General features: G+C 44.9%; 2 protein-coding genes and 1 non-coding gene across 5 annotated transcripts in view; 1 reads left to right on the plus strand and 2 right to left on the minus strand.

Moving 5' to 3' along the window:
* Positions 1–1317: 1317 nt before the first annotated feature.
* Rpl6 (ribosomal protein L6) lies at positions 1318–5393 on the minus strand. Of its 2 annotated transcripts, none has more exons than XM_021633213.2 (7): positions 5348–5393; positions 4222–4491; positions 4031–4132; positions 3207–3350; positions 2789–2837; positions 1708–1892; positions 1318–1506 (listed from the first exon to the last, which is right to left on the minus strand). In XM_021633213.2, the coding sequence occupies exons 2-7, from the start codon at positions 4489–4491 to the stop codon at positions 1354–1356; spliced, it is 903 nt and encodes a 300-aa protein (XP_021488888.1). In that variant the 5' UTR covers positions 5348–5393; the 3' UTR covers positions 1318–1353. The 2 variants fall into 2 exon arrangements, with proteins under 2 accessions (XP_021488888.1, XP_060238469.1); XM_060382486.1 differs by having other exon boundaries at positions 5269–5358.
* Positions 4750–4883, minus strand: LOC132653835 (small nucleolar RNA SNORA42/SNORA80 family). Its single transcript, XR_009591677.1, has one exon. It is a non-coding gene; the product is annotated as a small nucleolar RNA SNORA42/SNORA80 family (small nucleolar RNA).
* Positions 5394–20637: 15244 nt separating the features above from the next.
* The window catches only part of Ptpn11 (protein tyrosine phosphatase non-receptor type 11), a 57809-nt gene continuing 54008 nt past the window's right edge, over positions 20638–24438 (plus strand). For both annotated transcript variants that reach the window (XM_021633174.2, XM_021633175.2), the window contains exon 1: positions 20638–20860. In XM_021633174.2, the coding sequence (XP_021488849.1) occupies positions 20847–20860 (14 nt within the window). In that variant the 5' untranslated portion in view covers positions 20638–20846. The remainder of the gene's footprint in view (positions 20861–24438) is intronic.

Raw genomic sequence — 24438 nt, forward strand, 5'->3', positions numbered from 1 at the left:
GGCTGTCCTGGACTCATTTGTAGTGATATGATTAAAGGTGGGGCACCATGGGCTGGAGAGATGGATCAGAGAGGTTAAGAGCTCTGCCTGCTCTTCCAGAGGTCCTGAGTTCAATTCCCAGCAACCAACCACATGGAGGCTCACTACCATCTAAGAGAACTGGTGTCCTCTTCTGGCATGCAGGTGTAAAGGAAGACAGAACATTGTACACATAATGAATAAATAAATCTTTAAGGTGGGGCCAACCCAATAGGCTATAAACTGAACTATTGTTATGAATTGTAAAGATGAATGGGGTTGGGAAATGATGCTCTAAGAACTAAAATCTTACCAGTTTTGTTGGAAGGCAACTGTAAAGGGATGCAAATTACCCAGCCAGGGATACACGTGAAATGTTGCAGGGCATGGTGATGCACACATTTAATCCCAGCACTCAGGAGGCAAAGACAAGTGGATATATAGGAGTTCAAGGCCAGCCTGGTCTATAAGGTGAGTCCTATATACCCAGGTATTATTACAGAGAAAACCTGTCTTGAAAAACCAAAAGAAAAATGCTATCCCTAGAAGCAGAAAAAAAAAAAAAAAAAATCACTCTCATGGAACCATTAATTGTAATGTAAAAATGGGTATTACACTGTAATTTAGGACCCCTATTAGTTAGAATTCATTAACCTAGCAAACAAATCCTCACACTACAGCTTTCTCTCAATTCTGACAAGGGGCTGGAAAGGTTGTTACTCTATTAGTTAGTTCACAACCATCCCTAATTCCAGTTCTGGGGGACCCAATGCCCTTTTGACCTCTGGGCACCAGGCAGACATGGAATGCATATCCATGTATGCAGACCAAACACTTCTACACCACCCACAACTCTGATTCCAAGGGAGAAGGCTGCTTTCAGACCCGAGGACACCACGAACACACAAGGCGCACACACAGGTGAAACATTCTTGTACAGGAATGTATTTACAATAGCGCCTGGCTCAAGAGGAAGCATGTACCCACTCCATTCCTAGTCAGGGCTCCACTTGAGAAAATGCATCAAAGTGGGCCACTCCAAAGCATAAGGGAACAGGCCCACTCTGTAAGAGGCAAAACTATACCCATGGCAAAAACTGGACATGAATGCCCATAAACCAACACCAGCAGCGAACAGGGCAGAAACAGGATCCCCAGAGCTCACTTGATGGCCAGCCTAACTTATGAGCTTCAGAGCAAGTAGGAGATCCTTTTTACTGAAAGGGCCAGGGAAAGACACTGGAACACCCCCAAATGGACCACCCAACATGGGCACACAGAACACACAAAGACACAAAGAAATGTATAAAGCTGTTTAATTAGGTTGTCAGCAATTTAGAACACTAGCTTGTGAGGATACATCCCGTTTGTCAGGGAGAACTGAGCTCGAAGGTAGCCCTGCAGCTGGGGAACAGCTTTGATCTTTGGCAGAATCTGCGAGTCCACAGTTTTCTGATCAGCCTTGCGCTGTTCTGTAATCTCGTATTTCTAAACAGAGAAAAGGAAACATTAAGAACCAAGACTCCCTATAAAGTCCTACTTCTCAGAGACTGATAAAAGCAACTCACAACTTTCCCTCAAGGCTTGTCTACTCTAAGTCAACCAAGGACAATCTCCAGCCAGACTTACACCAGCTCCTGACTGGAGAAGCTAGGCATGGAAACACCACAACATGGGGGAGGAACTCACCTCCTTCTCTGTGTCAAAGATCTCGCCCTCCTGGTGCCTGGGCTTTCGCAGCTGCTTCTTCTTGAAGTAAGCATCAGTCAGGTGTTTGGGGATTTTAACTTTGCTGATATCAACTTTTGTAGAGGTGGCAATGACAAACTTCTGGTGTGTTCTGCGCAGAGGAACTCTGTTAAGAGCAAGAGGTCCTGAGGGGATAATAAAATAAGTTTGAAAAATAAGAATCAACATTGAACAGTTAAGATTTGGTCCAGGCATGGGGGCGCATGCCCTTAATTTTAGCAGCACAGAGATGAAGGCATAGCTTTCTGAGTCTGAGGTCAGACTGGTCTCCCCAGTAAGACAATAGAAATAGTTTTAACTGGAGTACAAGGGCAGGAAGCTAAAGATGATTTAATGGTTGCTCTTGCAGGGGCACCTTAATTAGATTTTCCGTACCCACAGAGTTCACAACTGTCTAATCTGGGGAGAGAGAGAGAGAAAAAAAAAAAAGCCACCTGCTCGAAGATCTGTCTATCCAGGGCCTTCCAAGCGACCCAGGTGAGAAGAGGACCATCTTTTACACAAGCTATGCTTGTCTGCAACCACTCACTTTCTCTAGTAACCACTGTCTTTGAACCATTTACTCTATACCTGTCTTACTCCACCTGCCACCAGCCATCATTCACTCTTCATCCTGCTCTGCTGGGGGACATGGTGCAAATTCCTTTCTTCTCGTAGGGATCAAACTCAGGCTCTCAAGCACATTTACCCAATAAGCCATCATGTCAGTACAAGACCATATCCTTGCTCTAATTAAACCCTTGGCAAGTATAGAAAATAAATGAACAACAGGACTATTGAGACAAGCCAGAAAGGTCTGACTTGTCTTCTTACCTCCACACAGGCTTTGAGGTATCTGTAGGGTGGGGATCTAAATTTCAGGGCATGGGGAATACTCTAAGTTTGAGGGTTACACAAATCACAGTTCAAGTGATAGGCACCTGCAATCCCAGCACTCAGGCAACAGAAGGATTAAAAGGTCAAGGCTATCCTGGGCTCCATAAGATCATGTCAATACCAAAAAGACCAAGGATTTTCTTACCAGTCACAAGTAGCAAGCCACTGCCCAGCTGTTTCAGGAAAACCACTCTCTGGAAGTCAACAGAAAATGACATTTAACAATTGAATCTTGACTTCTGAATTAACTGAAAGACAAACACAAACTCATTAAAGCCACTACCAAAAGGCACTTCCTGATTTCTATTCCTACTCACCCAAGCTAGTCTATTTAAGTAAATCACACATGCCATTCAAAAGAGCACAAACTAGCATATACTAATGGGACTAAGGGGCTAAGGGCTTAAATTTGTTACAGAACACAAAGCATTTACAGTAGGCGAAAAGCACAATGCACTAGGCACGGGAGGACTAAGCTCTGTTGAGTGACAGGGCTGCTTTGGAACACACAAACCACCAAAGTCAAGCTTATCATGAACAGGGCCCGGTGGGGCAGCACTCACCTTGCCCCTGTGGCGCCCGGTGAGGATGATCAGGACGGTCCCAGGAGTGATGCTGGCTCGCAGCTTTCGCACATGCTGACTGAAGGGCTTTTTGCCATGGCTCAGCAGCTTGCGAGGCACGTCTTCAGTAGGATAATACCTAGGCTGGAAAGAGTGCATGTGCCACACATAAGCAACCAGCTCACAGGAGCTGGTTCCAAACTCCAACGTTAAGCCTCAGAAACAACAAGGTAAAGAACCTCTCCATTACCGGCATGCAGATAACCACTCTAATCCAACCTCTTCCAACGTTTTGGCTTGCTTTGTTTTTCTGAGACAAGATTTCTGTGTGGCCCTGGCTGTTCTGGAACTCACTCTGCGGATCTGCCTGCCTCTGCCTCCTGAGTGCTGGGATTAAAAGTGTCACTGTGCATGCAAATGTGTAGGTGCTATTGAATAACCCTCGAAGTTGGAGGTACAGGTAGCTGTGAGCAGGCTGTGACGGGTGCTGGGAACAGAACTCAAGCCCTTCCAAAGAATAGCATGTGCCCTTAACCACTGAGCCATCTCTTCAGAATCATGTCTCAGATAGTTGTGGAGGAGGCAGGGTAATAGTTTCATGCCAGACAACTCATTCCCAACTATACCAGACCAACAGCCTTTCAGACAAATCTCAACCCTAAACCTGAGAAAAGAAACTCAACCTACCAAAAGTTAACAATTTAAGTGCCACGAATCCTTCCTCTTCCAGCAATCTGGCATAATCCTACATAGGCACCATATACCCACACCTCTACATCATGCAAATTTAGCTTGAGATTCAATTCCCATCCCTCCAGCCTTACCATTTTTCGAAGCTTCACCACCCGGGTACCACCATTCTTGTCACCACCTACTGGTTTTGTAACAGTAGCAAGGACCTTCTCCTTTTTCTTCTTTTTTTCAACCTACAAAGACAAACCCATCAAGGAGCCTGGCAGACAACCCTAACCACAGGAACTGAGGCACTGTGGCTGGCGGTTCCCTCCTCTCCTACCTTGGACTTTGCGGCAGAGTATTTCCTCTTGTACATTGCCTTTCTGGAATACATAGCAGACCGGGAGTACCTGCCAATTCCTCTAACCAGGACAGGGTTTCGGCTGCAATGGGGCTTCCCCTTCTTGGGCTTTTTAACCTTAGGGTCACCCTTTTTGGCTGCTCCTGCAGCCGGGGCGCCAGCAGCAGCAGCAGCAGCATCACCACCAGCCTTCTTGGCTGCAGGTTTCTTCTCCTTTGTGTCAGGCTTCTCCGCTTTTTCGCCCGCCATCTAATGATACAATAAAATAAAAAAAACACAGGCACTTCATCAGCCTTCTGTTAACAAGCCAGTATCAAAACTACCCTCTGCTGCCTGCTCCTCCCAAAGGCCACACGTCAAATGTACAGCACTACTAGCTTGCTAAAAATGTAGTGGCTCATTACTCTATTCTTCTGTTCTGTGAATCGGGAAATCTTAACAGAACTTTTGGTAGAGCCCAGAACTGGAAGGCCCTGCTTTAAGGCTTTCCCCCCCAACTCCCTTCTTAAGTGTGCGACCCACTTCAGTGCCAGCAGCCTACAGGCAGAGGCCAGGCAATGGTTCGGGGCCGCGGGTTGTTCTAGCACGGGACACTATGAGAGGCCCAGGGCAACGGGCCTACCATAAATCCAAACCCGTGCACCTGCACGGAACTTCTAAGACCACTCTCTCTGGGTTCGCCTTGGAATCCCGAAGCCACCTAGTCCCCAACTCGGCTGAGGCTAGCTGCGCTGACCGGACGACTTCCGGGGGAGCCGGGAAAGCAGTTCTTCGCTTCAGCCGCAAAGCCCAACGTGGCCGAAGCAAGCTCGGCGGACAGTTCTGGAACTCCGACCCCGACTTAGTGGTCGCACGCTGCCGCACAGACCCTCTAACCCTCCCCAGGCTACGGCGGCCGGCAAGGCCCAGAGAGCGTCTCCAGCGCTACGCTCGCTCTTCGCCCTCCGCCAACCCAAGCCGACAGAAATGAAGCTCCCGTGAGACCTGGCGAGTGACCCCGACCATAGCCGGCCCTGGGCGGCGAACCTCGGACGTTCCCCGCCTTCGGATGGACGAGGATTGGGGTCCTGAGAACGCCTCCCTCACAGACGCCCGCCATTCCTACCTTGCAAGATGGGAAAGAGGACTAAGGTCCCGTCTTCCGGTCTATAAGCAATGACGGGAGGTGTCCGAATTCACTTCCTTCCTGTGTGGGACATCATGGGAAATGTAGTTTTTATTATTGTAGGACAACTGTAACTAGTTATGACTAGGGAACGTTTTTTCCTTAAGAGGTAAGGCAAATGAGAAGGTTCCGAGCTTAAAGGCTCTTTCTCATAAAATAATCCCAGCACTGGTGAGGCAGAGGCAGGTGGATCTCTGTGGGTTCGAGACCAGCCTAGTCTACAGAACTACTTCTAGAACAGCCAATGCTACAAACACACACAAACAACACACACACGCACACACTCACGCAAACCAAAAATCCTTGTCTTGAACAAACAAAATAAATAATAATAAATAAATAAAGATTAAAATAAGTTTTTGTTCATATTAAAAATTAAACTAAGCTACTAGTCTTTGAAAAACAACACATTATATGTGACAATTCCTTATTTTTTAATTACATTTTTATTTATCTTATGTGAGTATGTGGGGGTGGGAGTGGGTGCATGCCACAGCACACAGGTAGAGGTCAGAGGCCACTACGGGGAAGTCAACTCTCTCCTTCCACCACCTGAGTCCTAAGGGATCAAGCTCAGCTCATCACAAGAGAACTTAGGTCACCACACAGGCCCCACTTAAAATAGTTCTCTGCTTCACGGTGCTTAGAACAACAGGTGTATGTTATTTCTGTTGTCTCTGGCCCTGGCTAACTAAGGTGAAAAAAACAGTGATGAGAGGCCTCTCAAGGCCTCATGACACTGAAGACCAACCACAGAGAATGGGGAGCTGTGAAGACACTGCCTTGGAATCCAATCTGAGGGCCTGGAGTGATGGCTCGGCAGTTAAAAGCACTGACAGCTCTTTCAGAGGCCCTGGGCACGATTCCCAGCACCCACAAGGCAGCTCACAACTGTCTATAACTCCAGTTCCAGGGAATCGGCACCTTCACACAGACATACATACAGGCAGAACACCAATGCACATAAAAAAAGCAATAAGGGGCTGGAGAGATGGCTCACTTGTTAAGAGCACTGTCTGATCTTCCAAAGGACTTGGGTTCAATTCCCAGAGCCACATTGCAACTCACAACTGTTTGTAACTCCAATTGTAAGGAATTTGAAAACCTCACACCAATGCACATAAAATAAAATGAATTATTTTTTTTTAAAAAGCAATAAATAAATTAAGTAAAAAGAAAAAACAATCCAATCTGAGCTGAGCAAGGTGGTACACACATGTAATCCCAGCACTGGGGAGGCAGAGGCAGGCAGATCTCTGTGAGTTTGAGGCCAGCCTGCTCTTCAAAGTGAGTCCAGGACAGCCAAGAACAGAGAAACCCTGTCTCAGAAACACACACACACACACACACACACACACACACACACACACAAAATCCAAGCTGATTCTCTATCTCTCCCCCAACCCTTTTTGTTTTTCAAGATAGTGTGTCTCAGTTTTCTTGTATCTGTTGAGGCTTGCTTTGTGACCAAGTATATGGTCAATTTTGGAGAAGTTTCTATGATTCTATGAGGTGTTGAGAAAGAGATACATTTTTTTGTGTTTGAATGAAATGTTCTGTAGTTACCTTTTAGGTCCTTTTGATTCATGATGTCTGTTAGTGTCATTATTTCTCTGTTTAGTTTCTGTTTTGATGACCTGTCCATTGGTAAGAGCAAGGTTGGGTATTGAAGTCTCCCATTGCTAATGTGTGTGGTTCAATGTGTGATTTAAGCTTTGCTAATGTTTCTTTTAAGAAAGTGGATGTTGGGGGCTGGAGAGATGGCTTAGAGGTTAAGAGCCTGCTCTTCCAGAGGTCCTGAGTTCGATTCCCAGCAACCACATGGTGGCTCTCAACCATCTACAATGAGATCTGGTGCCCTCTTCTGATGTGCAAGTGTACATGCAGACAGACCATTGTAGAATAAACAAACAAACAAACAAACAAACAAATACGTGTCATCTGGGTGTAGTGGCACATGCCTGTAATCCCAGCACTCAGGGAGGCAGAGGCATGTGGATTGCTGTGAGTTTAAGGCTGTCCTGGTCTACAAAGAAAGTCCAGGACAGCCAAGGCTACACAGAGAAAGCCTGTCTCAAAAAAACAACAACAAAACACCAAAAAAAAAAAAAAAAAAAGAGGGGCTGGAGAGATGGCTGAGAGGTTAAGAGCACTGCTTGCTCTTCCAGAGGTCTTGAGTTCAAATCCCAGCAACTACATGGTGGCTTACAGCCATCTATAATGAGATCTGATGCCTCTTCTGGCATTCCAGTGTACATGCAGACATAACATTGTATACATAATAAAAATAAATATAAAAAAAAAGAATGTGTGTGACAGGGCTAGAAAGATAGCTCAGTGGTTAAGAGCCCTGGCTACTCTCCCAAAGAACCTGTGTTCAATTTCCAGCACCCACATGGCAGCTCACAACTGTCTGTAACAGATTCTCTGGTTCTAGGGAATCTGCTACCCTCACACAGACATACAGGCAAAACACCAGTGCACATAAAAACAAACAAATAAATAAAAGAATGTGTGTGCCCTTACATTTAGGGCACAGATTTTCAGAACTGAGATATTGTCTTGGTTGATTTTTCCTTTGACGAGTATGAAATATCCCTCTCTATCTCTTTTGATTAATTTTGGTCGAAAGTCTGGTTTATCAGATATTAGAATGGCTAGCCCAGCTTGATTCCTTCATTTGTTTGCTCAGAAAACCTTTATCCAGACTTTACTCTGAGGTAGTGTCCATCTTTGCTGCGGGGTGTGTTTCTTTCGTGCAGCAGAATTTCGCAGCCACTGTTAGCCTGTCTTTTTATTGGGGAAAATTGGGTCCATTGATGTTGAGAGATATTAATGACCAATGATTGTTAATTCTTGTTATTTTGATGTTGGTGGTGGTAGTGTGTGTGTGTGTGTGTGTGTGTGTTTTCCTTCTTTTGGTTTTGCTGGTGTGGGGTTATTTATTTTCTTGTTTTCTTGGGCATAGTTAACATCTTTGGATTTGAGTTTTTCTTCTAGTATCTTCTGTAGGGCTGGATTTGTGGATAGATATTGGTTTTCTGTTTGTTTGTTTGTTTTAGTTTTTTGAGACAGGGTTTCTCTGTAGCCTTTGCTGTCCTGGACTTACTTTGGAGATCAGGCTGGCCTTGAACTCACAGAGATCGCCTGCCTCTGCTTGCCTGAGGGCTGGGACAAAATGCATGGGCCACCACACCTGGCTGATAAATACTGTTTAAATTTGGTTTTGTCATGGACTATCTTGTTTTCTCCATCTATGGAGTTTGAAAGTTTGGCTGGGTATAGTAGTCTGGGCTAACATCTGTGATTTCTTAGAGTCTGGCTTTTAGAGTCTCTGTTGAGAAGTGAGTGTGCTTTCTGATAGATCTGCCTTTATATGTTACTTGGCTTTTTCCCCCCTTGTTGATTTGAATAGTTTTTCTTTGTTCTGTACATTTAGTGTTTTGATTATGATGTGGTGGAGGGCATTTTCTTTTCTGGTTCAATCTACTTAGTATTCTGTAAGCTCTTCTATGTTTATGGGGATCTTTTTAGTTTGGGGAAGTTTCCTTCTATGCTTTTGTTGAAAATATTTTCTGGGCCTTAGAGCTGGGAATCTTCTTCTATTCCTATTATTCTATTCCTATTGATCTTTTTATAGTGTCCCAGATTTCTTGGATGGGTTGTGTCAAAACTTTTTAGATTTAACATTTTCTTTGACCAATGTATCTATTTCTTCAACTGTATCTTCTATGCCTGAGATTCTCTTCTCCCATCTCCTGTATTCTGTCAGTGATGTTTGTGTCTGAGGTTACTGTTCTCTTCTCTAGGTTTTCCATCTCCAGGACTGCCTCAGTATGTGTTCTCTTTATTGCTTCTATTTCACTTGTTTGATTATACTGTCCTGTATTTCTTTAAGGGATTTATTCATTTCTACTTTAAAGGCCTATATCATCTTTTTGTTTTGTTTTGTTTTTGAGACAGTGTTGTGTATGTGTGTGTGTGTGTGTGGCCCTGGATGTCCTGGAATTTGCTTTGTAGACCAGGCTAGCCTCAAACTTACAGAGATCCGTTGACCTCTACCTCTCAAGTGCTGGATTAAAGGCCTGGGCCATCACGCTTGGCTAAGGCCTCTGTCATCTTTGTAAGGTTGGATTTAAGATCATTATTTTGTGTTTGGTCTGTGTTAAGATATCCAGGGCTTGTTGAAGTGTGATAGCTGGGCTCTAGTGGTGCCATGTTTCCCTGGCTCATGTGCTCTTGTGATAGCCCTTAGCCATCTGGTTGTCCCTGGTTGGAGGCAGAGAAGTGAGCCCGACAGTGGAGCTCAGGGAACACAGTGCAGCTTATCTCTGCAGGCTGTGTCCAAAGGTGGGCCAGCCAGGCAAGGGATTGGCAGGGAAAGGTCTAATCTGGTGCTCCTGGGGTCCCAGCAGGACCCCTTAGGGAGGCAGTGATGGGGGTTTTGTGACTGTGTAGCTCATCTCTACTGGCTGTGCTGTAGGTGGCAACAGAGTCTTTCTGTGTAGACCAGGCTGGACTTGAATGCACAGGGATCTACTTGCCTTTGCCTGTCAAGTACTGGGATCAAAGGCATGTTGTACCATGCCCAGCTCCAATCTGATTATCAGTTCTGGCATTTTATGGTAGTTGAGAGTCATTCACTGTCCAGATACAGTCTCAAGGAGAAGCTTCAACACGTGTTTTTGTTTTTGAGACTGGGAATGTTAGCACTTTTTTTAAAAAAGGTCTATTATTTTGCTAGCTAGCTAGTTTGTGTGTGAGAGAGAGAGAAAGAGAGAGATGTTTTCAGGTGTGTGTTAGCATGTAGGGAGCCAATGCATGAATGTGTGGAATCCAGGAGAGTGTCCTTCTCTAGCACTTTCTGCCATATCTGCTCAAGACAGGGTTTCAAGACAGGGTTTCTTTCTGAACCTGAAGTTCATTATATTTTGGAGCATGTTACCAGGAGGCCAGCGAGCTCCAGGGAGCCTCCTGTGGTCTATGACTGCTGAGGTTCCAAACTTAGATAGGTCCTCACGCTTGTTTCCTCCCCCACCCCCCCGGACCTCTCCCTGGCCCCTTAGCACTGGTATCCATTCAGTGTTTAGAGGTAAGCACTTCTGCAGAAAATGTCACAATGAAATATAGAGTTGCTAACTTGAGCACCTACAAAGCTGGGGACAACAGTTTCGGTGGCTCATGCCAGAACAATTGTCTAGTGTCTCAAGACCTGCTGTTCCATTTTTTTTCCTGCATAGGAAAAGAACGAAGGAAGGAACTAAGGAAGAGAAGAGTCTGACAATGCCAGAATTCACACAGCTGGTGGCCTGAAGGAAAAGCATAACTGAGCTCCCTCTTGTGTTTGGATGTGGTATTGCAGAACTCGTGATTACAAGTTAAAAATGATTACATTCCTGTTTCTAAGTTTTTGAAACAGGGTCTCATTGCATTGTGTAGCCCTGTTTTGTTTTGTTTTTTTTTTTTTTTTTGATCTCTCTATATGGACCATATTGGCCTCAAATTCCCAGAGATCCTCCTGCTTCTGCCTCCTGAGTGCTGGGATTAAGCATGTGAATCATCACACCCAGTAAGTATCTGTTTTCACTTTTTAAAAAATATTTGTCTACTTTATCATATGCGCAACTGTCTCAAATACTACTACTACTACTACTAATGATGAACAATTTGGTGTGTTATACATTTTGGGCATATGTGGGAATATATGTTTATTATATGTGTCACAAACTTCGGGTGTGCTTGCAAGGGGAATGCGTGTTTTTATAGGTATTGAGAAAGCTGTGGCAGTGAATACAACAGCCATTAACACTGGTGGAGAAAGCCAGGCGCTCATGGCACACACCTTTAATCCCAGCACTTCGGAAGCAGAGGCAGGCGGATCTCTGTGAGTTCGAGGCCAGAGTGGTTTAAAAAGCGAGTTCTAGGACAGCCAGGGCTACACAGAGAGACCCTGTCTTGAAAAAAAATAAAGAAACTCTGGTGGAGAGCTGGCCCTAGTGTTGGGAGGCTCAGAAGTTTAAGACCAGCCTGGCTGGGGCTGGAGAAATGGCTTAGTAGGTAAGAGCACTGGCTGCTGTTCCAGAGCTGAGTTCAGTTCCCAGCAACCACATAGTAGCTCACAACCATCTGTAATGGAATCTGATTCCCTCTTCTGGTGGGCTTGAAAACAGAGTACTTGTATTCATAAAATAAATAATTAAATCTTTAAGAAAGAGACCAGGCTGGGTACACAGTAAGTCCAAGGCCGAGCTGGGCAACATAGTGAGACCTATTCTCAAAAAGTAAAAGGAAGGAGAAAAGCTGGAGAGTGTTAAGAACACTGGTTGTTCTTCCAAAGGTCCCGAGTTCAACCACATGGTGGCTCATGACCGTCAATAATGAGATCTGGTGTCCTCTTTTGGTATGCAGACATACATGCAGGCAGAATTCTGTATAAATAACAAATAACTCTTTAAAAAAAATAAAAGGAAGGAGGCTGGCCATGGTGGCAGACATCTTTAACCCCAGTACTCTGGAAGTAGAGGCAGGCGGACTGCTGATCTCTGGGAGTTCAGGATAGCCTGGTCTACATAGCAGCCTGGTCTACATAGTGGGAGCCTGTCTCAAAAAACAAAGTCAAGAGATGACGCAGCCCTTGCTGCTGCTGTAGAGGACCCAAATTCTGTAATCCGAAGGCATATGATACCTTCCTCTGACCTCTGAGGGTACACAGACACTCACACATGCCTGACATACACTTCACACACGTATGCATAAATAAAAATAAATATAAAAAAGGTAAACGCTAGTGATGGATTATTTCTTCTCACATACGAAGTTCTGAAACTCTGGGTTTCATCCCAAGTAGCACTGGTCAGGTATGGGATAGGAATTGCACTTAATTTGCAGATAATGGAAAATGGGGAAGATGGCTACAAAATTAAGATCACTAACTTCTCTTGCAGAGGACCCAGGTTTGGTTCCTAGCACACCAACATGGCTGCTCACAACGATCTTTAATTCCAGTTCCAGGGGATCTGATTCCCTCTTCTGGCTTCTCTGACCAGGCATGAGTGTGGTGTACATACATGCTTGCATGCAAAACACTCATGTGCATATAATAAAGTATACTTTTTGAAATAAAAGAATTTAAAACGGGGGTGTAGGAGTAAAAGAAGAAGAAAAAATGAATGTTTTTATTTTTTGGCTCTTAAACTGTGTTATGTCTTTTAATTATTTATTTTGTGTATTGTGCAGGTGTGTGTGTGCGAGTGTGTGTAAAGCGGAGGGGAACACGTGTGGCTATCAGAGGACAACTCACAAGAGTTGACTCTCTCCTTTTACTTTGTGGGTCCTGGGGATTGAACTTGACAGTGAGGACCTCCTTTGTCTACTGAGCCATCTTATCTTGCTGGTCCATGGTTTTTGTTGTTTGTTTGTTTTTAGATTCACTTGTTTATTTTTATGTGTGTGGTTTTTTAAAAAAAGATTTATCTAGTTGTATGTGCATTGGTGTGCACGTATGTTTGTGTGAGGGTTCCAGATTCTCTGGAACTAGAGTTGCAGACAGCTGTGATCTGCTATGTGGAGGCTGGAGAATCAAACCCAGCTCCTCTGGAAGAGCCGCAAGTGCCCTTAACCACTGAGCCATCTCTCTAACCCCATGTGTGTGTTTTTGAGTATGTGCATATATAAAATAGACAGATAGAGAGAGAGGGAGACAGAGGTGCCTAGATAGATGATAGGGATAGATAAGATACAGATAAATGAATAGACAGATAATAAGAAGACATATAGATAATTATATATAGATGAATAGACAGTTGATAGTAGATAATAGGTACATATGTATACATATACAGATATGTGCATAGATATAAACAGATATAGATATATAGAAGTACATATACATATAGACATGAACCACCTCTGTGCAGAAGCCCAAAGATGCCAGGAGAGAGTGTTGTAGCCCTCAGGACTGAAGTTACAGACAGTTGTAACTCACCATGTGGATTCTTGGAGCCAAATCCAGGTCTTCTGCAAGGACAGTGTATTAGTCAGGGTTCTCTAGATTACAGGACTTTAGAATGAATCTATCTATCTATCTATCTATCTATCTATCTATCTATCTATCTATCTATCGGGGATTTATCAGACTGACTTACAGGCTGTAGTGAAGTTAATCTAATCATAGATGCATATGAATGAAAGTTCCAAAAATCTAATCAGTTGTTCAGTCCACTACACTGAATGTCTCAACTGGTCTTCAGTATATGCCAGAATCCTGAAGAAGTAAGCTCTAATGCCAGTGAAGGAATGGGCTTGCTAGCAAGGTGAGAGCAAGTAGGCAGGAACTAGAGCTTCCTTCTTCTGTCTTTTATGTAGGTCACCTACAGAAGGTGTGGCCCCAGATTAGAGGTGTGTCTTCCCACCCCAAAGATCTGGATCACAGATGGATCATCCCACTTCAAAAGATCTAACAAAAGCACAGGCCCCTCACAGGTATGTCCTGCCATTTTTGAGTTTTAGTTAATTACAGATATAGTCAAGTTGACAACCAAGAATAGGCATCAAAGACAGGAAGTACTTTTAACCTTGGACTCCTTTCTCTAGTCGTGATTTTTGTCTTTTGAGATGGGATCTTGTTATGTAGTCTTAGCTGGATTGGTGCTTGTTAGATAGCCCAGGCTGGCCTCAAACTCCCAGTAATCGTTCTGCCTTAGCCCTGAGTGTTGGGATCTCAGGCATGTGCTGCATGTGCAGCCTAAGATAATTTCTTTCTTTCTTTCTTTCTTTCTTTCTTTCTTTCTTTCTTTCTTTCTTTCTTTCTTTCTTTCTTTCTTTCCTTCCTCCCTCCCTCCCTCCCTCCCTCCCTCCCTCCTTCCTTCCTTCCTTCCTTCTTTCTTTGTATCTTTCTTTCCTTTTTGTTTGTTTGAGACAAGGTTTCTCTGTTTGGCCTTGGGTGTCCTGGAAATCACTCTATAGACCAAGCTGGCCTCAAACCTCCAAATACTAGGATTAAAGGCATATGCCACCACTGCCTAGCTAAAAAAATTTTCTTATGGGGCATGGTAGCACATGCCTGTAATCCTAGCAGGGAGGCAGAGACAGGTGGATCTCTGTGAGTTTTAGGCCAGCCTGGTCTACAAAGTGAGTCCAGGACAGCCAAGGCTACACAGAGAAACCCTGTCTCTAAAAAAGAAAAAAAATTTTTCTTAAAATAGTTTATTACATTTATTATATATTCATTCATTCGTGTGTGTGTGTGTGTGTGTGTGTGTTTGTGTGTGAGTAAGAGTATGTTTGTGTGTGTGTGAGTCTTATGCATTCATGCCAGGGCATATGTGGTGGTCAAAGGACAACTTGCAGAAGTCAGTTCTTTTCCTTGCTTGATCCATGTTGGTGGCCCCCAAGAAAGTATCTTTAAATGAATATATCTGAACTTGTTATAAACCAGTCACTGTGTTAGGCTCATGGCTCCCATACTGGAAGGAGGCAATGACCTTGTCACTCAAGGAGCTTGTGGTCTGAGGGAAGACACGGAAAGTTCAGCCTCAGTGGTGCTGAAGTGTGTTAGGGACTGATAGAGGCATGGGCAAGCACTGTCGAGGCCACAGGAAGAGGTTTTTACTTATTTTTGGAAAGTGGTTAAGGCGTGTGTCCAGAGTGTTAGCCCTATTTAGGTTGGAGCTTAGTATTGCCTAACATTTAGCTTTCTAGCTGGTCAAAGGTTTGAAGACTATTTCAGAGCCAGGTGGTGGTGGTGCATGAAGACTAGGCTGGCTTCAAACTCATAGAGATCTACCTAACCCTGCCTCCCCGAACGCTGAGATCAAAAGGATGTGCGATCATTGCCTGACTATGGCTATAAATCTATCTATCTATCTATCTATCTATCTATCTATCTATCTATCTATCTTTTGAGACAGGGTTTCTCTGTGTAGCCCTGGCTATCCTGTACTCACTCTGTAGACCAGGCTGGCCTCAAACTCAAAGAGATCTGCCTGCATCTGCCTTCTTGAGTGCTGGGATTACAGGTGTGTGCCACTGTGCCTGGCTAGATCTATCTATCTATATATATTTAAAGAATATTCCAATGAATTTGGTGATGTGTGCCTACAGTCCTAGCAACTTGGAAGGTGGAGGCAGGAGCGGCGCCTGTGCGTTTAGGGCCACCCTAGTGGGTTTCAGGTTACTCTTCGTGACTGTTGTCCTCGTGATCAACAGAGATCCTGCCACTTTAAAAATAGATACATTTTTAAACATGAAAAGACTATTCCAGACTGAAGAACTAAGCTTTGAAAAGCAGCGATGCTAGAAACAGGAAGAATGATGGTGACTTTGGCAACTATTGGGTTTTGTGATGGTACTGACATTAGCCATATGTGGAGGGATCTGGGGCAAACCGAAAGGTTCCAGCTTAACACTCAAGGCTGCTCAAGGCCTTGGCCTCCTTCTCAGAACAAGAGTGATAGAACTCCATTTGTGTTCTAGATAGTTCTTGATAGAGCACACAGCACCATACAACCTAGAGTGTTTTCCACATTCAGAGAGATCCAGGTCTCCTTTGGAAAGGAGCTGATGAGAAACTGTTTACCAAGGTCTCAATCTACCAGGCACCATTCTCTACACGCTTCCCAAACTCACCCTGTGAGAAAACTGACATGAGGCCTTGGCTCGCCTGTGACATCCAGCTAAGCAGATGCAGGACTTAATTGTCTGGTGACCCTTGCTCTCAGTTTCCTGATGGAGTGTTGACTCTGAGGACAGCTGTCTTTGGACCGGGAAGATAGGGGAGGTTTCTTCTCCCAGAGGAAGTTGCCTCCAGTCTGAGGTTAGAGGCAGAAACCTAGGTCCTTATGGAAGGGGATAGAGAAAACCCTTCAGGGAGAGGAAGTAGATTATTTCACAGCATGTGGGGGTGGGGACTGACATCACTCAGCAGTGGGGAGGAGTGGGAGGAATGTCACAGAGAATGAGGTGAGTGGTGTGGAGAGGAGGGATTGGGGAAATGAGCTGGAATTAGGCCATGTATTTGTCCCGAAAAGTTGAACTGTACCCTAAAAGCAGTGAGCAGCTATTGAAGGATTCAGTGTGAAGAGTATTGCAGCTTCACTGCAGATCAGACCATGTACTCCTCAGCATCCATGAGGGACCCCAGCAGAACACATGAACCTGTCTGTAAAATTGTGCAGCCGTAGAACTTAGATACAGCTCCCATACACTTTGATTTTTCTCTAGACAATGTATAACGTCTGATCCAACGACTATAGTCGTTCTACTGTATTGTTTAGGAAACAATAATAACCCGGGGCTGGGGCTGTAGCTCAGTGAAAGAGCACTTGACTAGTACGTGAGAGGCCCTGGGTTCCATCCTCAACATCACAGTGGAAGGCTGACTTTATTTAAGCATAGGGAATTTGTGCCTATAATCCCAGTCCTCTTTGGGAGGCAGAGACAGGAGGATGAGAAGTTCAAGGCTAGCTTGGCTATATTGAGTATGAGGTTAACTGCATGAGATCTTGTTTCCAAAGCAAGCAAGCAAGAAAATAAAAAAGAATGAAGAAAAAAAAAAAAAAAAGAAAGGAGAAGAAGGAAGGACAGCTGGGTTTTGACTAAAGGATTAAGAATGGCACACCTGTAGGTCTAAGAGTCAAGGTGTTAAAGTTACCCTGTGGCCTGGACTTGGATAAGTAACTGCCTGAACAGTTCTTCTGAGTATGATATATATTAATTGTCATTAAAGCTAATTAAGCTATTTTTTTTTGTCTCAGTCAGCATCGCTTATAATCCAGGCTAGCTTTGAAGTATTATATAGCCAAGAATGTCATGGAATTCCTCTGCTCCCACCTTCCAAATGCTGTGACCTCTGGAATGTGCACTGTTGTGCCTGGCTTTAAGTGTGTGTGTGTGTGTGTGTGTGTGTGTGTGTAGGGGGGAGAGTGTAGTATGTGTATGTGTGTGTGTAAGAGAGAGGTGCAAATGCATGTGCGGTACGTGAATGTGAGGCATGTTTTTTTAATTTTTATTTTTTATATTAATCACAGGTTATTTACTTTGTATCCCAGCTGTAGCCCCCTCCTTCATTCCCTCCCAATCCCACCCTCCCTCCCTCATCTCCTCCCTGCTCCTCTCTAAGTCCACTGATAGGGGAGGTCCTCCTCCTCCTCCATCTGACCCTAGTTTATCAGCTCTCATCAGGACTGCCTGCCATGTCCTCTTCTGTAGCCTAGGAAGGCTGTTCCTCCCTCGGGGGAGGGGGGCAAAGAGCCAGCCGCTGAGTTCATGTCAGAGACAGTCCCTGTGAGGCATGTTTGTGTGAATGTGTATATGGGATTGTTTGATGTTTGTGTGAGTGTATGTAATGTGTGTAAATGTGGGTGTGAATGTGTGTGTTTGTGAGTGCTGATGTGTAGACAGAACATCATCCATGAAGAGGTCAAAGGACAATTTTCAGAAACCAGCTCTCACCTTCCACCATGAAACTCCATTTCCCTGAGTACAAGCCAAAACTACAGACAGTCTATAGGACTGAATCCCAACACTACCCTCTCCTCCCTTTATCAAAATATATATCTATCTATCTATCTATCTATCTATCTATCTATCTATCATCTATCTATCTATACAGACAGGTTTTCTCTGTATAGATACAGAGACTGACATCTGTGGGGACTGACATCACTCAGCAGTGGGGAGGAGTGGGAGGAATATTAATCCCAAGCAATAAAGGTACAGTTAGTTTGTAGAAGGAAGCACCCATGTTTGAAGGTGATGTCTAATTGAGTGGCAGAAAAAAGTGAAAGATTTGACAGAATAAGATACGCCAACTCTTATGAGAAGAGAGAGGAAAGGGAAGCTACTTAAGGGGGCATCACAGAGCATGAGAAAGAGGAGGCAGTTTTATTGGGACAGTAATAGAGAGACAGGTTGCAGAGAAAGAACAAGCTAGACTTAGGTGAAGATAGAATGAGCCAGAGGATGAGGAGGATCCAGGAGATTAGAGCAGATTGCTGGAGTTAGTATGAGGCCAAGCAGAGCAATTTGGGGCTGGGAGAGAAGCCAGATTGAATAAGTCAATTGGGAGAGGAGTTTGAGCCAGAACAGCTGAGTTGAACTAGCCAGCCCAGAGCTCAGTAAAAATGAGGGTGAGCCTATCAAGCAGTAAGCCACAGAGGCTGAAAACATTCTACATCTAGCTTAGATTGTAAGGAGGCTAGAAGCATCAAGGTCTAGGCCTAGGTTAGTAGACAGGTGGTAAACCTCCAAGAGGACAATTGGAACAGGAAAATAAAAGTTTCTTTTACAGTAGCCTGTGTCTTTGTTTGAATTGATTTCTTCTAAATTATCCCTGCAGATTGTTCCTTTACAGACAAATGTCCAACTGGAATTTCAGTGAAGCCTATGCTAACTACTACTTAAAATGGTCATACAGGGGCAGCAAGATGGCTCAATAGATAAAGGTGCTTTCAGCACAGAACTGATGATCTGAGTTATATCTCTGGAATTGACTCTGAGGAAAGTGTTCTCTGAGCTACACATACACATGCTGAGGCACATACATGCCCAGATGCCCACCCCCCTAGTTAATAAGTGAAATGAAAGAAACGATCGTAGACAGGCATGGTGGAACATGCCTTTAATTCCAGTACTCAGGAGGTGGAGGCAGGTGAATCTCTGAGTTTGAGGTCAACCTGGTCTACAGAGGGAGTTCTAGGACTACGCAGAGAAACCCTGTCTCAAAAAAATAAAAATAAAATAATAACAACAACAACAACAAAACGATCATGCTGTTAGCTCCTCCTATTTTTTCCAGTTTTGTTTTCCCTGTTATCCACAGCCAACTGCTTCTGAAGCTATTAATTTGAAAGTTCCGGAAATAATTCATCAATGATTATTTTTTAATTTTTATTTGTGTTGCAGGTGCATGCAGATGCTCATTGGGCCAGAAGAGGGCGTCTGATCCCTTGGAGCCAAAGTTAAGACAGCTGTGAACCGCCAAGTGGGTGCTAGGAACTGAATTCTGGTCCTCTGCAGAAGCAGCTACCTCTCTTGTCTGCTTATCCATCTGTTCAGCTTCCAGTTAATCAGTTTTATACTTTCACCCTTCGTTAAGATGCAGCTACTCAAGAAAACCTCATTTATCTAACAAAGTCTCCCCCCTCCTATGTTGTATTGTACTGCTACTAACATTTTGGCCATTTGAAAAGGCAGTTATGAAGTCCTACTTTGAAGTGAAAAGGTCAAATTCCTTAAATTAGAAAAAAAAAATTGTTTGCCAGGATTGCTAATCCCATACGGGTGAAACTGCAAAAAGGAAGAAGTTTGCGCTAATTTTATTTCAAACTGTAAAAGCTATGGCCATTGTGCGTAGGTTGTTTCTTAAAAACAAACAAAACAAAATTAACAGGAGAGGCTGGAGAGATGGCTCAGTTAAGAACACTATTTTTGCAGAGGTCTTGAGTGTGATTCCCACTTCCCAGCACCCTCATGGAAGCTGCCTCTAACTCCAGTTCCAGGGGCTGTTGCTCTCTTCTGACGCGGGCACTAGGCACACACACAGAGCACATACTTCCATGCAAGCCACTGACACATTAACCACTAACACACTAAGATTAAAAATATCGAGAAGTACTAATTTTTTTTTTTTTTTTTTGACAGGGTCTCTCTACACAGCTGTTCTGGAACTCACTATATAGACCTGGCTCTCACTATATAGACCTGGCTGGCCTCGAACTACTCAGAGTGAGCCACCTGCCTCTGCCTCCATAGAGCTGGGGTTAAAGGCTTTGGCCACCTTTTTCGGCAAAATAAATCAGAAAACATTACATTATATGTATGGCTATGTGCGCGTGATTGCAGAGCCCGCTAAATACGGCGGATCCCCTAGAGCTGAAGTTACAGGAGGTTCTGGGTCGCCCCATATAGATGTTGGAAACCGACCTCGGGTCCTCCTCAAGGGCAGCGATCGCTACTGACCCCAGAGCCGCCTCCCCATCCGTGCTTATGTTTGTTTCTTTTCACGTTTGCGCCGGCACTGGACGCGCATACGGTATACTAGCACAGATGTGCGGCATCCCACACATCACAGTGTAGAAGAGGAATCTCCCACGTCCACAGTTGTGTGACCATTCGGGTTCAGAAGAGGAAGACCCCGTGCATTGCTCAGGGCCTGCCAAAGCGGAAGCAGGAAGTGGTGGTGGCGGCGGCAGCGCGCGTGATGACGTCACGCCGGCGCCGCTGGCAAGGGGCGGGGGAGAAGGCGGAGCGAGCCGGGCGGCGGGGCGGCCGCGCAGTGTCCGGGATCCAGGCCTGGCCAGGGTTGTGCGCGCGGCCGGCCGGCTCTGCCCGCATTAGTGTCGGCTCCCGAGTGGGGCCTCGCTCGGCCTCCCCCATGTGACGGCGCCCCGCGGAGCCTGAGCGAGCAGCGGGTCCGTGCGGAGCCGGAGGCGGGAGGAACATGACATCGCGGAGGTGAGCCGCCCGCAGGGGCCCGGCCGCGGCCTGGGTCCCTGCCGCCTCGGCACTGCGCGGCCGCTTGGGAGTACCCCCAGTCTCCTCGTCTGTCCGGCGCCCCACCGCCCTGTCCTCGGTCCCCCATTCATTTCCTGCCGCCCGGAGTTCCTGCTCCCGCGGCCTGGGACGCCAGTGGAGACACCCGCGGCCCGACTGGCCGCCGCATTCCTGACCCATTGCCTCATGAGCGTCGCCTCCCGGGGATTCCGAAATAACCCCGCGCGCTCGGGGAGGCGCCTGGGCCACCGCGGGGCCTTCACGCAGGACCCTTTCAGGTGCCTGCGTCCTCGCCCCCAAGTGCCAGAATTGGGAAAACTGACGCTGTCTGCAGCCGCTGGGAGTGTACCCTCCCCGCTGTGATCTTCGCTTTGAAAGGTGGGAGGGAAGGGAACCTTATCTAGTGGTGGAATTCTTCCCTCCGAGTGCGTTCCCGTTTTACGGGTGTGAAAATTGAGGCTCCCAAGTAATGTGCTCCTGACAGGACACGGTTTGAAGCTAAGGTCAGGAGGAAGATTAGCGAGTTAATGGGCTCCTTTGAAACTTCAGGGTAACAAGACTCAATTGCTGACATTGAATTTGCTCCTACTGGAAGCCAGTTTAACACGTTTTGGTACTGCTGTAATATGAGGTCAGTGGTGGTCTCCCGGCTAAACATGATGAGCAAATTGAGTTTTCAGAATTAAGTACATTGTCGTGTTAGCCTTCTAAGTGGTGGAGACAGAATCTCGAAGTTAATTACCATGCTGCCATTATTGTTCTGTAACTGTCGCTAATTATTTGTAAGCTATAATTTTGTTGCTAAACACTAGTGTGACCTCTGGTTTTTAAATAAGGATGGTGCTGTTTTGTACCTCTCCTAGAACACTCACACACACGTCCCATTGTCTATTCTTTTCCATGACGCTTCAGTTTTATGGCCATCAACTGAGACATTTGAAAAAATGGTTTCAAGCTGTTGGCATGTATTTGAACAAGAGTCCTTTCAAAATATTAACTCCTCAGAAATACACCTGAGTGGTATTCCTTCATGGTTCAGGAACCAAAAATGAAGAAAAGCAAAGGAATTGAGAACTTGTAGGAAATGAGTGACTTGGACAGGTCTCTTGGCATGTGCTTGCAGATCCGGGTAATACCTCACTCCATTTCAACAGAACAGTGTATAGCCTCAAATGTTCCAATTCTTCAGGGAGCTTTTAAATAAAACAGTTGTCCATTCTTTAATCTGTCAAATAGTCATTGAGCTCTTTGTCCCTTTTGTCTGCTTTGCCAGACTAGTGAGGATTTGCTGTTTTAGGAGACAAAAAGCCAGCACTGGGGTGGGGAGCGAGCTGAGGAGTAACGGATCCTACTTTGTCTAGCTTCTTAATGGAGATGCAGGGCAGTGTGGGCACAGCTTCAGCAGCAAGGGGTTGGGATGACAGTTTAGAATAGAGTTGTCTCTTTTCTTCAGCCCTGGTACTTCGTGCACCTGTTACAGAGAAGGCAATGCTTCCTGAAGACTCACATTATGGAACCCAACGCACAGAAAGTGGCCATTGTGTATTTTTACGGAATGAGGTTGATGGACTAAGACAGGGTCTCTTATTGTGTTGCCCCGGTTAGCCTCCAGCTTACATTCTCTTTGCCTTAACCTCCTAAGTGCTGGCATTACGCGCTGGTTCTCTATAGGGGCTTGTTTTATTTCGTTTTAAAATCAGCTTTATTAAGTTACATCTAATTCAGTGTACAATTTGATAAATCTTGACTTCTGTGTACCCTTGTGAGACCATCACCACAGTCAAAGATAATGAACATATCCACCACTCCTGGTGAGGTTTCCTCTGCTCACTCTTCCCAGTCCTCTTGTTCTCTTTCGACCACTGATCTTTAGTTTCCATTTTTTAGAATTTTATGTTAATGCCACTAGACAAATATGGACTCTTTGAGGGAAGAGTCCTGATTTTTTTATTTTGAAAGGTCGGTCCATCCTTCCTTCCTTCGTTCCTTCTTTCCTTCCTTCCTTCCTCCCTTCCTTCCTTTCTTAGCATGTATTTATTCATTGTGTGTGAGTCCATGCCGTGGCATACATTTGTATGTCAGAGGACAGCATGTGGAAATTGGCCCTCTCTACCACACAGGTTCTACGGATTGACCTCAGGTTGTCAGGCTTGGTAACAGTGCTGCTACACCCTGAGTATTCTGAGCTCCATCCCATATTGTGTGTCTGAGAGCGCATTGCTTGTTACTGCGTAGGTTGTGCGGCGTTCCACTGTAGGGCTGCTTCCTTATTTACCCTTTTGACGGACCTTTGGCTGTTTCCAGAATTTGTCACTCACATGTGATGTTCTGACTGTTCTTGCAAAGGCATCAGCATGGTTTCATCTCTCTTCAGTAGCTATCTACAAGTCAAATTGTCGAGTTTACTACTATTTACAGACACTTGCAGCCTGTTTGCAAAAGTGCTTTCAGTGTTTGCTTTCCAGCCATACTCTGTGAGAGATGCATACAGCTTGTTCATGTCTTTGCCAAACTTGGTACAGTGTCCTTTTAATCTGGGCCATTTTTGTGGAATGATATGTTATTACAGTTCTGATTTTTTTTAAAGGTTTACTTTTATTCTGCATGTATGGTGGTTTTGCACGCATGCATGTGCAGCATATGCATGCCTCCCTCCTACAAAGGCCAGTAATTTATTATTATGTCAAGTGTGGGTACCAGCTAGCTCTTTCGTGTGACTGTCCAGTTGCCCCAACACTGCTGCTGGGGAGCCTCTCTTTACAGGTGGAACCTGATCCATTGTTGAACAACACTTCCACTTGTAGTTAAAGGTGGTTTTAAGTTGCCTCACGTGAACGCTGGGAACCAAACTTGGGTCTTCTGCAAGAGCAGCAAATGTTCTTAACTGCTGAGTAGTTTCCCAACCCCATGATCTCGTTTATTGACTCTTTTAAAACAAAAAGTGTCTTTTGTGTGTGTGTGTGTGTGTGTGTGTGTGTGTGTGTGAGAGAGAGAGAGAGAGAGAGCGAAAGAGAGCAAGAGAGAGCGAGAGCGCTGAGGGTATGTCCTCACATGTGGAAGTCATAAAACAGTTGCATTCTAGGGATGGAACTCGGGTTGTCAGGCAAGTGCATTTACACATTGAGCCATCTTGTTGGCCTGAGGATCTGAGAACACACTGAGTTTTGATGGGGATTCAGGGAAGCTCTTTTTGAGGAAGTGATTATAGGAACTGACACTTGAATGACAAGCACCATATTGATGTTTGTTTTACTTAATTATCACAGTAAACTTTTTTTAATTTTGAGATGGGGTCTCACTATGACACACTGGGTAGCCTAGAACTTGCTGTGCAGAACAGGCTGACAGATCCTCCTGCCTCTACCTCATGAGTGCTGGGATTTAAAGTGTGTGCTACCATCTCTTGTCCTAAACTAGTTTGTTTTGGTTAGTATCTGCAGGCTTTACATTTCTGTGAGCATTCAGTAACCAGCATGTTGGCATATTTAGCTTGTTGGCTTCTCTACCTTGAAGATAAGGAAACTAAGGCACAGAATAAT

Source organism: Meriones unguiculatus, chromosome 4 (genome assembly GCF_030254825.1).
Source record: "Meriones unguiculatus strain TT.TT164.6M chromosome 4, Bangor_MerUng_6.1, whole genome shotgun sequence".
NCBI lineage: Eukaryota > Metazoa > Chordata > Mammalia > Rodentia > Muridae > Meriones > Meriones unguiculatus.

What these genes read in the sequence shown, in the direction of transcription:
- Rpl6 (XM_021633213.2), bottom strand. Translation starts at nt 4,491, where the DNA reads ATGGCGGGCGAAAAAGCGGAGAAGCCTGACACAAAGGAGAAGAAACCT. An exon ending in ACTCTGCCGCAAAGTCCAAG is followed by an intron (nt 4,133 to 4,221) that starts GTAGGAGAGGAG and finishes TTGTCTTTGTAG; the next exon opens with GTTGAAAAAAAGAAGAAAAA. An exon ending in CCGGGCGCCACAGGGGCAAG is followed by an intron (nt 2,838 to 3,206) that starts GTGAGTGCTGCC and finishes GTTGACTTCCAG; the next exon opens with AGAGTGGTTTTCCTGAAACA.